The following is a 15619-nucleotide window of genomic DNA, read 5'->3' on the forward strand; positions in this document are numbered from 1 at the left end:
CTTTTGATCAATTTAATGCATTATTGTTGAGTAAAAAGATACAATTAGTTTCAAAATGACTGTCCTTATTGATTTAGAGTTGATATAATTACCAAAAAAAAACCTTCCTGTGATAGAAACGGCCAGCTCAGAAACATTCACAGACTGCTTTCAGCAGGACAGAGAGAGGGATTTCCTGTCCTCAAACCTGGATGCCTCTCTTATTCCATCACCAACGAAGGAAAAAACAATTTCTCAGCTCTTCAATTTGTCATTGGAAGAACTCCCCTCTCCCGTATTGATGTGTTTCTAGGTCAGCAGGCCTTTGTGGCTTTCAGCGGCCCCGACAAAGACACCCAGATGGGCCCACTCGAGATGGGGCCTATTGTAGTGGCGTTTCTATGGTGCCTTACAAATGAAACCTGCGGGTGCTATTAGCCTAGCGGGGGTGTTTCGGGGGCAGGACGAGATGTGTTGGGGGTGCATAGCTCTGCTGTAGAGACAACACGACTCTGGCACATATCAGTCACTCAAGAGGCGGGACATAGTGACTTCCTATCTTTTCTGATGCACAGAAGAGAGGGCGTCTCTTTTACTGCATGTGTGTAAGACAGTAGGAGTGAGTGAGTGTGTGTGTGTGTGTGTGTGTGTGTGAGTCAGTCACTCAAAGCTGCAGGGGAAATCTGGGTCAACACTTCTGCCCTCCTTGCTCCATATGTTTGCCGTCTGAGTCCCACTGATTCACAATGGCACCGGTAATACAAATCGGAATTAAATGAGCAACCTCTGGGGACATTTTTATCATTTATTGTAATTACTGTTGCATCAAATAATAATATATTTTGTTTTTGCAATACTAAAATAATTTATTCTATAATATATATAGAATATGCAGAAAATGAAACCAATTGCACAAGAGTTATAAAATATTTTCCAATTCCATCTAGTCTAACAAAGCAAAATTGGCTCAAACGGTGGATCTATTTAACCAATCAATTACAGGCAATGTTTAGATTAAAAACATTTTTTTAACCATTTGCTTCAGCATATCTTGCAACAAAAATTACACACTTTACTTTAAAGTTAATAACAACTTAAACCCCAAAAATTATTATAATTAGATAAAGCTAAGCGCGAAATTTAAGCACATAATTTATTTCGAATCTAAAACGCATTTTGCCTAACACGCACGTAGGTCACATGTTGGAGAAATGAGTGACCTGGACCAGATTCGGTACATCATAAAGAACCATGACCAATCCACTTTCAGTGATGTGAAAGAATGAGTTCAATATGACAAAAGAATGCAAAGAATAGGAATTAGGCCTTAAAGATACAAGATCCTCATGAATTTATGTTTTGACAACGATGAGCCATATCAAAATGATTCACTAATTAACAAAAACAACAACAAAAAAAGTGTAAAGTGTCAACTGTCTTTACCCTATGTTCAAAAAAAAAAAGGAGCAACAAAAACATCCTCAAAATTAAAGTCCCTACTCAAATAAACCGCAGTTAACCTCAGGAATGAGCAGAATTTCAAAAAACACAATTAGTCACCGCCACATCTAACGAGCTATCAGACTAATGAATCGTAATTTGCAGAATCACAACCAACTATATCATTATTCGCATCTTAAAACGCAAAGGAATTCTATAATACACACACACTTGCGCTGCTTGCACATCTGGTTGGATGCCTCCGTGATTCATTGGCTTTGATTTTGCACTGTGCACCAATGAAAACGTTTCTTTTGAGTATCAAATGTATTACCTGTATTTTTATTGCCCATTGTGGTATTGGAAAAACATTGGAAGAGTGCAAAAACAATACCCAGAAAAAATGTATTCTTCAACGAACTACTGACATGACAGTATGAAGGCATTGCTTCTTTGCTTACCTACAAGCAGCAGAGTTCCTACTGCCAGGCCTCCACCTACAGAACAGTGCATATGTTTTAATGACAAAACATAATAATCTAAACAACTAATATCATACACTTACAAAGACAAAGTTATCCCTGTAGCTTCATCAATAAAGCTCACATACACCTGCATTAAAACAAACATTTTCCTTACGAGATAACGGTTTACATTATTATTAAAATATTTTAAACTAGATGCAATCAATACACTTTGGGCATGATAAGCAAGTTGCGGAATTATAGAAATATCTAGAAATATAGTAATACATGCTATATAATATATACAGTGTAGTATATCCATTAAAGACAACTAAAAATAATAATTATTATAATCATCATCAACAGAATCATCATTAAACATATAGCCCTTATTTGTCATGGAATACTTTTTACAATGTATGCATGCCACGATAAAGTAGCCATTAAGGAATCTATATCTCCCAGGGCTGAAATATTTTATACAATATAATCTTTAATATACTCTCAATAAAGGAATCGGGGCATTTCTCAGTCTTATATTATACTATTTGAATACATTAAGAGTGACAGTGGTGCAGAAAAAAAGTCTCTTAATGGGGAGGTCTTTGTGGATTTACTAATAAATATGAAGACGATAAAATTGAGTGCAAAAATGAATATAGTGCACGTCCACCTAAACCGAGTTAATTGTACTAACCAATCACGTAGTCAAGCGAGCTGACGCCAGACGATACTAAGAGCTGTCCGTTCTGTACAGACGGTCTTGTACCAGGGATAGAAACTAGTTTGCTGCGGGTTTTTTTCTGAAAACTAGTTGTATTTCCTACGCTGGAGAATCCAGCCATGCCTCTGACGGGAGCCGCCATGTTTTTCTGGTGTTGACAGCGACGCCGGTGACCCTCCAGCCAATCAGCGACTGAATTGCTGTCGTCTTAGCCAATCAGAAGGAGACTTGTTCAAAGAAGATGACGCAATGGAGTTCAAGGTTGACAGCAGCTGCGTAGTGAACGTGTGATCGAGAAATACAAACATCACGCTGTCAATGGACATGGATCAGGTAGGATTACTGTACAGATGGCTGTATTATAATTCATTCACTCGTGACATTTCTGCAGTAGATTTTGCATATCTTGCTATCGATGCTGAAACTAGACCCACCTGAGCCATAATAACAAAAATCACGATGCCCTTTTGTACTTTTGACGAGGCTTAGGAAATGTAGCGAACAGATCAGAGCTTTTTTTTTTACACCACATTGTAAATACTGTAAATACTGTAAGTGTTATTTATTATATAAGATAGTTTTATTTAGCAAGGACGTGTTAACATCAAATATGACCGTAAAGACATTCACAGTGTTACAAATATATTTGTATTTTAAACAAATGCTGTTTGTTTTGAAGTCTCTATTAAAAGAAGCCTTAAAAATATATATATTTCTAGATTTTAATGCGTTTTGCATTTAATTAATTTAATTCATTTTTGCATAAAATATGCCAATGAAACATTATTTCGCCCATATTTTGACATATGTTTTTTGAAACATTAAAGCAGATATGCTTAAATACTTAAATTTAATATGCTTTATGTGTATATACATATTTAGTAAATTTAATTTGATGTGGCCACCAAAATGGGACGTCTTGTCTTTGACCCATACCGATTGCTTTGGTAGTTTTTCACATGTAAATGTATTTAACATCCATAAATTTATATCCTTATAATTTCTAGGTGGGATAATATAATGCATCTTTTCATATAAGTGAGAGTATTATCTTAAGTCACTCACAAAAAGAGGGGGGTTTTTGTCGTTTCTGTACATAAAAATGTTAGATATCCTCTAAACAAGTCCCTTTATTGTTGGTGTGCTCTTTTTAGTTTGTCCACATGCAACTATTGCTTGTTATTTTTATGATGTCAGCTTTATCAGCTCATATCTGATTGTTCCACGCAGTGCTAATGCTAACAGTCATAACATGTCAAATGTTTCCTGGGCAGCTTGTTTGGGTTTCCCAAATGATATTCTCTCTGCCACCGCAACCTGAGGTTAAGAATATAGTGGCATTGCTCAGAAGGGAAGTTAGATTGCCATCTGAGGAAAGTTTGTTTGCGTTAGCGTTGAAAGGAAAGTAATAATCTTGGATGCCGGGACAATTATAGGGCCGTGGTTGCTATTATTTGTGACCCACAGGAAGGTCGTTTTATGCTTTGGCTTGAAATTAATGCGGCATATTAATCTGTATTTCTTTCCCAATATTAAATAAAAGATATGTGTAACGTCAAAACAATGCGGGCTAATTTTAAAAAAAAGAAATCAGTGCTAGGGATGGGCGTTCAGTGAATGGAGAATTGTAAGATTTCTCTTTTAGCCAAAACAGCCTAACTTGGGCTATCCGATAAGATCCGTTTGGCTTTTAGCTCCCTCTTGGGTTCAGATTGCAGGCAAAGGTCGTTTCAATAAAGATTAGTCTATTTATGTCACGTCATTGTTACAGAACTAGCTCAGCATCCTTTGAAATCGCTTCGCCTTTTGTTCATATTTATGGGGATTGACTCTGTAATTGGCTTTAGTCGTGATCTGCCTTTTAAAATTCATTTGATTTCCGTTGGACTGTTGTAAAAATCAAGTGATGGAGAAAGGCCTCCTTTGCGTCATGCGTGCAGACATCTGTCCTCCATCAACCAACCAGGTGCCAGCCTCGTTTTGATAGCCGCGCTGATAGCCTCCCCATTACCGAATCTCCAGGTTCTCTGATCCCTTTCACTGGCCGTGAAGGACCAATGACAAAGAGAAGCAATGCGCGGCCACCCTCAGCTGCCTTCTGCCACACAGATCGAGAACTTCAGAGAGGTCCCCCTCCTCAGCTACCTTCCATCTGGGTTCTCGGGGGAACGCCGCCTTAGTTAACACTATTCCAATCTATGTAATCTTCTTAAGTCCCGCAGAAGCTCCTCATGTATGTCTAAATTCAGATGGGCTGGGATAAGAAACTGCCAGGCCTTAGGATTCGGTTCCTCTCTTTTTGCTCAGGATATTTGAAAGTTTACACATATTTTAAGTTTTTGGGGGTTTTTTTCTCTCCAAATCAGGAAATTAAGGTTTTCATGTTTTCTAAAATCAGCATTTGTCATATTAGAAGGATTTCTGAAGGATCATGTGACACTGAAGACTGGAGTAATGATGCTGGAAAAAATAAAAGCATCATTACTAGATAGAATAAAATATACATTGAATTGTAGTTATGTGCCACAATATTGATCTTTTTTTATTCGATTTTTGATTTTAAAAAAAATGTAGCCTTGGTGCATATACTTACACATATAAAAATATATATATATATATATATATATATATATATATATATATATATATATATATATATATATATATATGCATATTTTATTATACAGTATATTTATTGTTTTCTAATTTTCATTCTGAATGTCCGGCAATCATGAACAATGGTGCTCAGAATTACAGCCTTCTTTTTCGGTGTCACCTGGGCTGCTGTTTATTTTCTTTGCTATTTCAGGAGGTCAGCGGAGTGTTAGCACATTAGATGGTGGCATGGAGTCATTGTGACCTTTACACAAGTGTGACGTCTCAGTGCCTGAATTGGTGTTTACACGCTTTGCTTTGTATACCAGGTGTTTGCAATATGTTTTTAATTTTTCCTAAGTAATACATTTATGTGAGCAGTGGATTATTGTAATGTTATTTGTAATTCAAGTTCAACTGTGTTATTGTAGTTCAAGATGCAACAGTTTCTGTTTTTTTTGGTCAAAGCACTTGTTGTTCTTTTTAGTTATCGTCTCACTGCCAGGCAAGTTCTCACATGAGACGAAAAAGCATTTGCTATGTTATGATATTATAATAATCTTAATTCAACAAAGCTTAGTGCCAAATTTTAAACTGTAAATCTATTATTTAGAGCTGTTTATGAGATTAAATGCTGCTGCTAAAACAGTATTGATGTCAACTCTGTCTCAAGAGATTTGTTCAATTTCAAAAGTTTGTTTTACAGCAGATTTATAGGATTAAAAGAGCATTTTGATGCCACCTGCTTCTGAGCTCTCTGGGAACCCCGTCTCCCTTCTGTTGCATTATGGGTTTTGGGGTTCCGGGGCCACAGATGGCTCTCCAGAGTTGCTCTATGTGACTTTTGTGTAGCAAATATATACATTGTACTGTGTAATCCTGGATTAAGGGGAGACTTGGAGTTAATTATCCAATTGTTAGATAAAATTCATTTTGGTTGTGTCACTTCCCTGCCTAGGGAATCATGAGGGAGATAGCGCTTGTTCCGAACACACAGGGGAATGTTCAGAAATAGAGATTTAATCTCAATTGTCTGAAGGTCTGTTTGATTTTGGCTAAACTCCATTTGATTCCAAGCAGCTGACTCACCCAGCCTCTCTCTCTCACACACACAGGGTGCCAGTGGAAAACCAGGCGGCCGCATATGGACTGTCTCTTGATATCATTCACTGGCCGTGTAATCTTATTATGCTAAATCCTTAATCCTCACCTATGCTGGACGCCCACAACAGTGACAGTGCTGGTGATTGGACGACTAGACGTAGTTGGGGATGCTGTGTTCTCCGCCACACATTCTGCCGAGCTGGTCTGCATTATGAACCTGACAGACAGTCTCTCGAGGTCAGGATGAGAATGAGAGAGAGCCTATCAGTTTGAAGGAAATTGGTGGTTAGAACTATAAAGGGAGAAAGCTCTGGATCAAAATCCTTTGTTTTTATCCGAATCTGAATGGAGTAGTTGGCTATTGTCCAATAGTTTTATTTATAGTTCAAGTTTGTGGATTTGATGTTTTTAAAAGAAGTATCATATGCTCACCAAGCGTGCATTTTTTTAAAATTAAAAATACACTACAAAACAGTAATAATTGTGAAATGTTAGTACAATTTAAACCATTTAACTTAACTAAATCGAATTTATTCCTGTGACACAAAGATACATTTTTAGCATTATTAGTGCAGACTTAGTCATCAGATGATCCTTCGGGAATCATTCAAATATCCTGATTTGGTATTCAAGAAACATTTCTTAATGTATTTAAACAGTCATACGGCTTATATATATATATATATATATATATATATATATATATATATATATATATATATATATATATATATATATATATATATATAGTTTTGATGAATTGAAATTTTAAATGTTTTTTTTATAACATTATATATGTCCTTGTACATGTAATGCATCTTTAATGAGTAAATTCAATTTAATTAAAAAACTGAATATTCCCTTTTGTTTTTTATGGTTTTATAGTATTACACCTGCAGAACCCTACTTCAAACTTGTGAGTACCTCAGATTAGGGCCGGGTCAACCAAAATCAGCAAATTATAAAGGGTTTCCTAAGAGCGATTAGTTACTAGGACTGCCTAGTCAAATATTTGCTGTAACAGTTGCATGTATCATGTATATGTATTGTACATGCCAAAATATGAGGTTTCAAAGGTGAGCGTATATGTTATAGTTTGAATCTGTGCCCGCTATCAATCGCTAGGGAAACGGCTCAGAAACAATAGTTTGTTCGCCCCACCCTGGAGTTTGATAAGCAAAACAACAGCTGGCCCTTTCACTGCCTCCCTGAGATACGACTACATCCAGTCAGGCAGAAACATCCCTGGACGGAGGGGGTCTTTGGGTAGAGCAGCTAACTCTCATACACCCTGTTTGTGTTGGGGGTATCAGACGTAATTATGAGGATTCAAAGGTGTGGATTCGATGTCTGACCGGAATGGAAAGAGGGGAACAGGGGACAGAGGTATGGGGCGAGGAGATGGCTGGTGGGTAATGGGATTAGGTGTAGCACTTTCCATGACACACGGAGACAGACACCTGACACTTGGCCTAGGACTGAGATGGACGAAGTAGGGGACAGGAGGATTAATTCTGCCCCATATTGGAGATGTTATTCCCGAGGCAATAGGGGCTTTTGGGATAGGGCTCGGTTTCGTTCAGTTTCTGCATGGCTAGTTCGCCTTAATTCTTTTGGTTTGTTTCAAGAGAAAAGATTGAGGTTTATCCTTCATGGGGCATCCAGTGAAGTTGTTCTTCTGAAGATTTGTTTTCTAATTGTGCAAGATTTTGATTGTCAGAGGTTCTTGTTGGAAAGCAGTTCGAAAACCGACAAACGTCATGCTGTTGGAGTATTGGGTTGTTTCTCTGCCAAGTGAGGTTCTGTGGATGTGTACACACTTAAAAATAAACCATTTTTTATTGGCATTGATGCTTCCATGAAGAATTCCATAGAATCTTTCGTTTTTAAAGAGGGTTCTTCAGGGAACCCAAAATGGTTCTAACATTGCTACAAAAACCACCTTTTGGAACCCTTATTTTTTTATTAAGTAGTTCATCAGTGAAAATGTTCTTATAATGCACTCTCCCTTTAGGCCATCTAAGATGTAGATTAGTTTTTTGGAGAATGCATTACATCACAAAAAAGCATCATAATAGTCATGACTCCAGTACGATAATTAACATATTGTGATAATAAGTTGAAAAGCTGCATGTTTGCAATAAAAAATCCATCATTAAGAAACTTCAAACCATTGCTTCTCGCTAAAATAAAGAGTACTTGCGTTAAATATTGCTTTTTCCGGTAAAGAAGTTTTCTCGCGTGAAGCGATAGGGAATTATGCACAGATCAAGCAGGTTGCAAGCAACAGTTCTAAACATATATGTATGCATATATCTTTTGGAGAGGACAACTGGAGGCAGACTTTTCCAATAGAGGAAGCTTTTATTTAGGGAGTGGGAAATTTTGGCCAATGCTTAAATGATGCCTTTGTTATAAGACTATAGTGGACTGGGGTCAAGTGGGTTACTATTCTGATTACTGATGATGATGCTAAAAATCTCCGATCCTATTCCGATGAAGACAGAAACTCATCCACATCTTGGATGGCCTGCTGCGAGTAAATTTGAGGTGTACTATTCCTTTAAGAGCGTACAAACATCCAAACACGACCTTTATTGACTCACACACACTGCTAGCTTGATGGCCAAGGAAAAGTCAATAGTTTGAGAGAGGATGGACTGTTTATTCAGACAACGCACTACAGTTTTATCAGTGTTGTGCGAGGACAAACAAAAGACCCCATGTTCTGTTGCCATGGCCATAGCGTAACTCTCATTTTTTCAGCTCGAGGAGATGAACCTGTGCCTGCTGGCGCCGTCACCTGCTCCCACAGGTGTAGATTGGGTTGTCTGAGACTTGGTCAGACGCCCAGGGGTCACTCTTTGTGTCTTGTTGATGGGTTGTAGAGGCTCCTGAGAATGAAACACCATCTCTAATGATCACTTTGGTTTCACAGTTTTAACTGTTAGCCATTAAATGTGTGAGGTACATTTCCCCACCAACACCACCTCGGTGACAAAGTGTTTAAAACCCTCTTTGGACCCTCTGGCGCAGGCCTGTGTCATCAGGGTTTGTCACTGAGTGAGATTTCCAATTGAGAATTTCCATAAAATTGAATGTTTTTGTTTGGAGCATGTGCTCTAACTGCTTACAATAAAATCAATAAGCTGCAGTATTGTATTGCCTCTTTTCCATTTCCTCTCCAGTAATTTCTTGTCATTCTTCTCGAAAAACAAGATTTAATTTTTAATTTCAGACTTGATTTTAGAATTCAAACAAATCAGTGCATGTGCACAATATCACCTTCATGGCAAAGTCAGTGTTGGTGGTCAATGATTATTTTTTTTATTTCAGGATTTCGGAAGACTGTCAGGATGTTTCGCGGTTTCTTTGTGAAGACGATTGGCTTTGTTGGTTACACCATCCAGTATGGCTGCATCGCTCACTGTGCTTTTGAGTATATCGGCGAATTTGTGGCGGTAAGTTTCTTGGACCTGTTCGATCAAAGCATTCCCACTGACAGGAAAAGAAATAGGCCTACATATAAAAGTTTATTTCTACCCACAACAGTGTTCAGGACCTTCCATGGAGCCCACCATCACCAACCACGACGTGGTTTTCTCAGAACGATTAAGCCGTCACCTCTGTCAAATACAAAAGTGAGTATGAAACGCTTACTTTAGCTTTTATTTGACTTTTATTGATAATACTGTCATGCAGAGTCTTTTAGCAACTGATTTATTTTGACCTCACCTGTTACATTCTTCCAGAGGAGATATTGTAATAGCCAAAAGTCCTTTTGATCCAAAAATGAACATTTGCAAACGAGTGATCGGCTTGGAAGGAGACAAAGTTTGCACCAGTGGACCATCTGATGTCTTTAAAACACACACTTATGTGAGTACCTGCTGTACCGCAACTCTTCTTGAAGGAATGATTATGTTTCCGTAAACCAATGACACTTTCCGAAGTCCTTCACTGCATTTTTTTTTATATAAACCACTATGTTTACTCTTAAGGTGTATGCATTTGAATTTCACATGCTTTCACCTTCGTTGGGTAAAACGTTTACCTTATGGCGACAACAAATGCTTGTTTCTCAGTTATTATTGGTCCAGAACCATAGCCACCCTGTCACTGAAATAGCTGTTATTGCTTTTTTTTTTTTTTTTTTTTTTTTGTATCACTTGTTTTTTTTTTTCTTCCACCTTGACTATGTGTGGTTCTGGCCTGTAATTTTTCCCGAAGCTGTTAGTGTTAGTGCCAGATGAGTAGAGCAAGTGATGAAGAGCAAGGAGAGAAAGAAAGGCCTGTCACTGCAGTCATTTAAGGTAAAGAAATACAACCCCCTCAGATGTAGAAGTTTGCTTACTGTCGGTACTAGCTATCCTGGACCGATTACAATGTCAGAACTGAAAAATAATAAGACGGAAAGAGGAAAGCCTCTTCTACTCTTAAAATCTTAATATACTAACCTAAGTAAATAGCGTTGGGGTTAATAGCAATATTAGCAAACTGAGTTGTAACTGCTCTTTCTTCTTGCATTTGTTTTTTTGTTACTGAAGTAATGGTAATATAAGTCACTTTGTGCTATCTGTAACATTGACATATTTCACAAATATTGAAAGGAGTGCCTTGGCAGGTATTTTTAAATGCTATCTTTAGCATGACAGGGTAATTTGTTTGTTCCTATATATATAAAATGCCTTCGAGTAATTAAAGGATTTGTCAATCAAAAGGAGAACATTCATAACTGATTTGGCTGCGATATCTTAGGCAGCTGTTTTTCACCGCATGTCTCCAAACCACAACATGTTCCTTTATAAGATCTATAAACAGAAGAATATGCGTGATAGTTCAATACTGTGCTCCAGGAACTAATCCTGAAACTTGCATTAGTTCTCGTTTATGAACGCTAGTTAAATCCTTCTAAAGTGTGTTTTTTTATTTACTCACGAATTTGTTGAGGAGGCTAAACGGTTAACGTTATCTGCTCGCTAGTTGATGTTTACGACCTTGTTGCATGCCCTGGCAAACATTTCCAGCTCAATTCATTTTAAATGAATATTAAATTAAGATAAAAAGAGCTGTCAAAGATTCGTGTTGGTTGAAGTTATGCAGCCGTAGTGTAGTTTGTTGATTGTATTTAGGCTTCAAAATGTAAAAAAAGTTGAAGATTTCCTTATGTATAAATAAAATATGTAAGAATCACAAGCTTTTGTTGGTCTCAGAACATATTTTATGCAATAATTCAGTTAAACGGCTATTTGTCGAGACAACCAGGGTGATGCAAACTTCCATAGACTGCAAAATTGTAACTTCAGGACTCACTTAACATAAAAATATTCATAATAATTGAATAGCAAAACAAAGCTAAGTTTTGTTCATGTAAGCCCTATACTGCCTACAACTTCCATAATTCATTGTAGACCAGAATCTCGATGTTAAACGATCAGCGTCATTAACCATAATATGTTTCTGACATGCTTCTGATTTGTAAGATCGAAATCCAGCGTTGTCAACATTTGTGTCTGGTCACAGTATGGTGTGATTTCTCGTATGCTTGGCTGACAGACAGGACAAAAGCTCCGCTTCTGAGCAGCAGATGATGACGGGCTGAGATTTCTTGTGGATGGGATCAAACATATGTTTCCATGCTAATGAGAGTCGACTGCAAGACGACTCCGTGCTGACATATGTTTATAAATCACGATTCTTTCGCGTTCGATGCATTTGTTTGCAAAACAGAAGGTCGGCGAATCACTTCATGGGTCACATTTAGTCACTCTCACACATGAGATGGCTCTGTTCGATATCTAATCTTCATAAGATGCTTTTTGGATTTGTACTTGATGGGGAAAATCGAACTTGAAAAAATTTTCAGGTCGGTCAGTGCCAGATAGGCATCTCCATACTGTTATGTTTATAATGACAACGTGATGTGTTGTTCCCCCTCGCCTCACATATAGAGGGGGTGGAGGGGACTTAATTAGGGGCTTGACAGCCCCACTCTCCCCGTGTGATGAGATTATTCCTAATTGATGTCAGTGTGGATCAGGCTTCGCTCGGTTGCCGGCCCAGCCTGGCAGGTCTGTCCGTGGTCTAGACCCATGGAGCAGCTCACGGGGGGCGTGGCTTCACCCCTCGCCGAGAGGATAAAGAGGGTGGGGGGGGTGCGAGGCCCCAGCGGTCAGTAAAAATGATCCCTTTCCCATTTGAGATGAGCAGTTAAGTCATGTGAACTTTCTCGCTGTTAGGAACTACTTCTTTATCCTCTAATCCCAGGGTTTCAATGCGGCGCGTCACGTATGAATGCGTCGCAAAGGATGCTTTTATATGAGCGTGGCTGTAATCACAATAAATTGTACTCATTTTCTCAAGTTAGCGGGGTGGATTAACATTTTGGACTTCCCATTCTGCTGTAATCTAGGTACCAAGAGGGCATGTGTGGCTGGAAGGCGATAACCTTCGGAATTCCACAGATTCCCGAAGCTATGGCCCCGTTCCCTATGCCCTGATCCGAGGACGCGTTTGCTTAAAGGTAATGAGGATACAGTCTCATTTCTTGACCTATACGCTTCCCCAAAGGCCAAACCACAAGCTTTTTGAGTTTGAACTGTTGCCCTTTTTTTTTTTTTTTACATGTTTTTTTCCTCAAACAAACAGAACAAATGATCCTTTCTTAATTCTACTTTTATTCAAAATTGCAAAGAAATGAACTCACTCTAGTAAGCGTTTTAAGAAATGAGTGCCGTCTTTATTTGAAACTGTTTTGGGCTGTCGACTCGTATAGCATCACGTGGCCATGACCCTGTAAACAGGTCTCCTCACCTTCTGTCAGGCCCTGATTGCAAAATCACAGGCAAATAATACGGAGGTAGAGGGTCTTATATAGACGAGATGTGTTTTCACTACTTTTTCTGAGTTGTAATGCATAGCATGTATCACTTTCTGAAAAAAAAGTACTAAAGCTGTCACCTTTTTCAGTAGCTAATAATATATGTACCATTTAGATAACAAAATGTGCACTTATATACCTAATTTATACTTTTAAGGTTCTGTTATGCACAGTGACAGCTTTTTCCTTGGAGTATAATATAAAATGTACACAATTCATAACATTTAATGCTTTTTTTGTTTGCTTTGCAGTTGTGGCCCCCACATAGTTTTGGAGTATTGGCTGAAAGTCCAAACGACGGGCGCATTTTATGAAGAAGCTGTTCATGTATATTGGCAATGTAAATTATATTTTTGCAATGTTTTAAAATAAATTCCTATTTCTAATTCATGTCTGTTTTATTGTTTAGGGCAAATAAGAATTTATGATAATGATAAAACATTCAACAATGCAGCTGACCTATAAGTAACAGTCTTTATATTGAAATGTATTTTTTGCATATTAACATTTTTACCAAAAGTTTTTTATAATAATTTATTATTTAAAGCCCGCAATTATTCTTTTTTTTTACTCGGAGTGAGAATAATGCTTCCATATTGCTTAGAAATGCAGTTGTGTGGGATATAACACATTTTCATAAATGCATACTCATAATGTTGACTTTGACCCGGATGTGTAAATTAGGAGCAGCATTTTTGAGTCCAGATAGCACTTCCACTAGAAAAAGACAAGGAATGGTTCACCCCCAAAAAAAAAAAAATTCTGTCATTATTTACTCATCCTCAAATAGTTCCAAACCTGTATGAATTTTTTTGTTCTTTCGAACACCAAGTAAGATATTTTAAGGAAAGTTTTTAACAAGGCTGTTTTGGGTCACCATCGACTCCCATAGTATTTTTTTTCTACCGTGGAATTTAATGGTGACCAAAACAGCCTGGTTCCAAACTTAAAAAAATAAAAAATTCCACTTTTGAAGGAAACAATTAATAAACTTAATCATAATTAAAGTCCAAAGATAGACTTCTACACACCTTCATCAAAGACAAACTCCCTCAGTCGCTCTTGCTTTGAGTGTTTATTGGTGTGTTTGGATTTGTGCATTTAAGGTAATGAGAAATTGACGTCCTTCTTTCAATGCAGAATGCGTGTTTCTTTAATCAAGGTTTTAATTAAAACTTCAGAGCGTCATTTGATCTCTGCACAGGATAAGTCTGTCTTCGGTTGATGCTGGCTGACATCAAATGCGAGACGACGGTCACAATTTATTTTCAATAACGTGGGTGTTTGCATGGGATGAGCCTCTTAATTTGGCTGAAACTTGTTTCTGTGTGCTGATCTGAGGTCGGGTTTGTGGTTTCCGTCAGGGTAGCTGAGATGAGGCTCGTGGAAAGGGAATTTGATCTAAGATCAGTTTAAAAGGGAAACTTCTGCCAACATTGGATTTCCCCCCCGGTGGATCCATACCAGACAGATGGCATTGAGGGGGAGACAGACTATTGGCGGTTGCGCCAAGTGTGATGTCTGTTGTGATCAGAGCCGTGAGGATAATCGATAGACAAACCCTACTGATCAAAGCCTTTGATTTCAAATGCGAGCCAGGCTCCGAAGTTATTGTAGGAAGCATAAAAGTGAAATAGAATGCAAACAAGTTTCCAGGTGTTAATTAAAAACTATTTCTTTGTCCATGACCGAATGAAAATTACGATAACACTTTTAGCATGCATATTACTAATATCACCATTTATTAGTACTAAGTAAGCACATATATTAATGCCTTGTTCTACATGACCTTATTCGTCATCCCTGATACCTTAACAACTACCGTACTTACTATTTAGCAAAATAGCAAATTAAGTGTTACCTATTGTAAAGTGTCAAAACTTGGTCATTTTAAATGATTCTTAGCCACTTTTCCACCCAAAACACATTATGTGTACAGTAACAGAGTGGCAAGTTTACCACACGCATGCAGTGGTTTTCAGTCTTTTATCAATATAGTATATACACATCAGTTTAGTGTTTTATCCATATATGTACTTTTTTTTTTTTTTTTTTGGAAAAATCTATATCCATCCAATGATGAATGGTAATCAGAAATACAAATTTCAATCTAGAATTAGCAGAATTGTTTTGCTAAAAACTATAATTACGTGATAAAAATGCAGTCAAAGGCAATAATATTGCAAAACAAATACTACAATAGTGATGTTCTGTATTTTAGTATGTTTTTTTTTTTTTAAATTCTCGTGATGCAAACTTAAATATTAAAATATTCAGCATCATCACTCCAGATTTCAGTCTCACACGATCCTGATTTGCTGCTCAAGATAATTTTTTCTATAAATGTCTATAAATGTATTTTTTAAAATGATTTACCAATTTAATGCATCCTCGCTAAATAAAAGTATCAGTTTTTTATCAAAAAAAGCAAGA

The 15619-nt window shown here is 37.4% G+C and overlaps 2 protein-coding genes across 3 annotated transcripts in view; one reads left to right on the forward strand and one right to left on the reverse strand.

Annotated features, from left to right (window-relative positions):
- The window catches only part of elp4 (elongator acetyltransferase complex subunit 4), a 55518-nt gene extending 52748 nt beyond the window's left edge, over window positions 1-2770 (reverse strand). Inside the window, exons 1-2 of the mRNA XM_043243121.1 lie at window positions 2581-2770; window positions 1881-1916 (exon numbers count right to left, since the gene is read on the reverse strand). Of these exons, the coding sequence (XP_043099056.1) occupies window positions 1881-1916; window positions 2581-2749 (205 nt within the window). The 5' untranslated portion in view covers window positions 2750-2770. The remainder of the gene's footprint in view (window positions 1-1880; window positions 1917-2580) is intronic.
- Window positions 2771-2851: 81 nt separating this feature from the next.
- immp1l (inner mitochondrial membrane peptidase subunit 1) lies at window positions 2852-13572 on the forward strand. 2 transcript variants are annotated; one of them, XM_043243416.1, is made up of 6 exons: window positions 2852-2940; window positions 9643-9767; window positions 9859-9947; window positions 10059-10185; window positions 12719-12829; window positions 13438-13572. In XM_043243416.1, exons 2-6 carry the CDS (start codon window positions 9663-9665, stop codon window positions 13498-13500), a joined length of 495 nt encoding a protein of 164 aa, XP_043099351.1. In that variant the 5' UTR covers window positions 2852-2940; window positions 9643-9662; the 3' UTR covers window positions 13501-13572. The 2 variants fall into 2 exon arrangements, with proteins under 2 accessions (XP_043099351.1, XP_043099352.1); XM_043243417.1 differs by lacking the exon at window positions 2852-2940 and adding an exon at window positions 6314-6543.
- The last annotated feature ends 2047 nt before the right edge of the window (window positions 13573-15619 follow it).

This window comes from Puntigrus tetrazona, chromosome 7 (assembly GCF_018831695.1).
Source record: "Puntigrus tetrazona isolate hp1 chromosome 7, ASM1883169v1, whole genome shotgun sequence".
In the NCBI taxonomy this organism is placed as follows: domain Eukaryota; kingdom Metazoa; phylum Chordata; class Actinopteri; order Cypriniformes; family Cyprinidae; genus Puntigrus; species Puntigrus tetrazona.

What these genes read in the sequence shown, in the direction of transcription:
- immp1l (XM_043243416.1), top strand. Translation starts at nt 9,663, where the DNA reads ATGTTTCGCGGTTTCTTTGTGAAGACGATTGGCTTTGTTGGTTACACC. An exon ending in ATATCGGCGAATTTGTGGCG is followed by an intron (nt 9,768 to 9,858) that starts GTAAGTTTCTTG and finishes TACCCACAACAG; the next exon opens with TGTTCAGGACCTTCCATGGA. An exon ending in TCTTTAAAACACACACTTAT is followed by an intron (nt 10,186 to 12,718) that starts GTGAGTACCTGC and finishes GCTGTAATCTAG; the next exon opens with GTACCAAGAGGGCATGTGTG.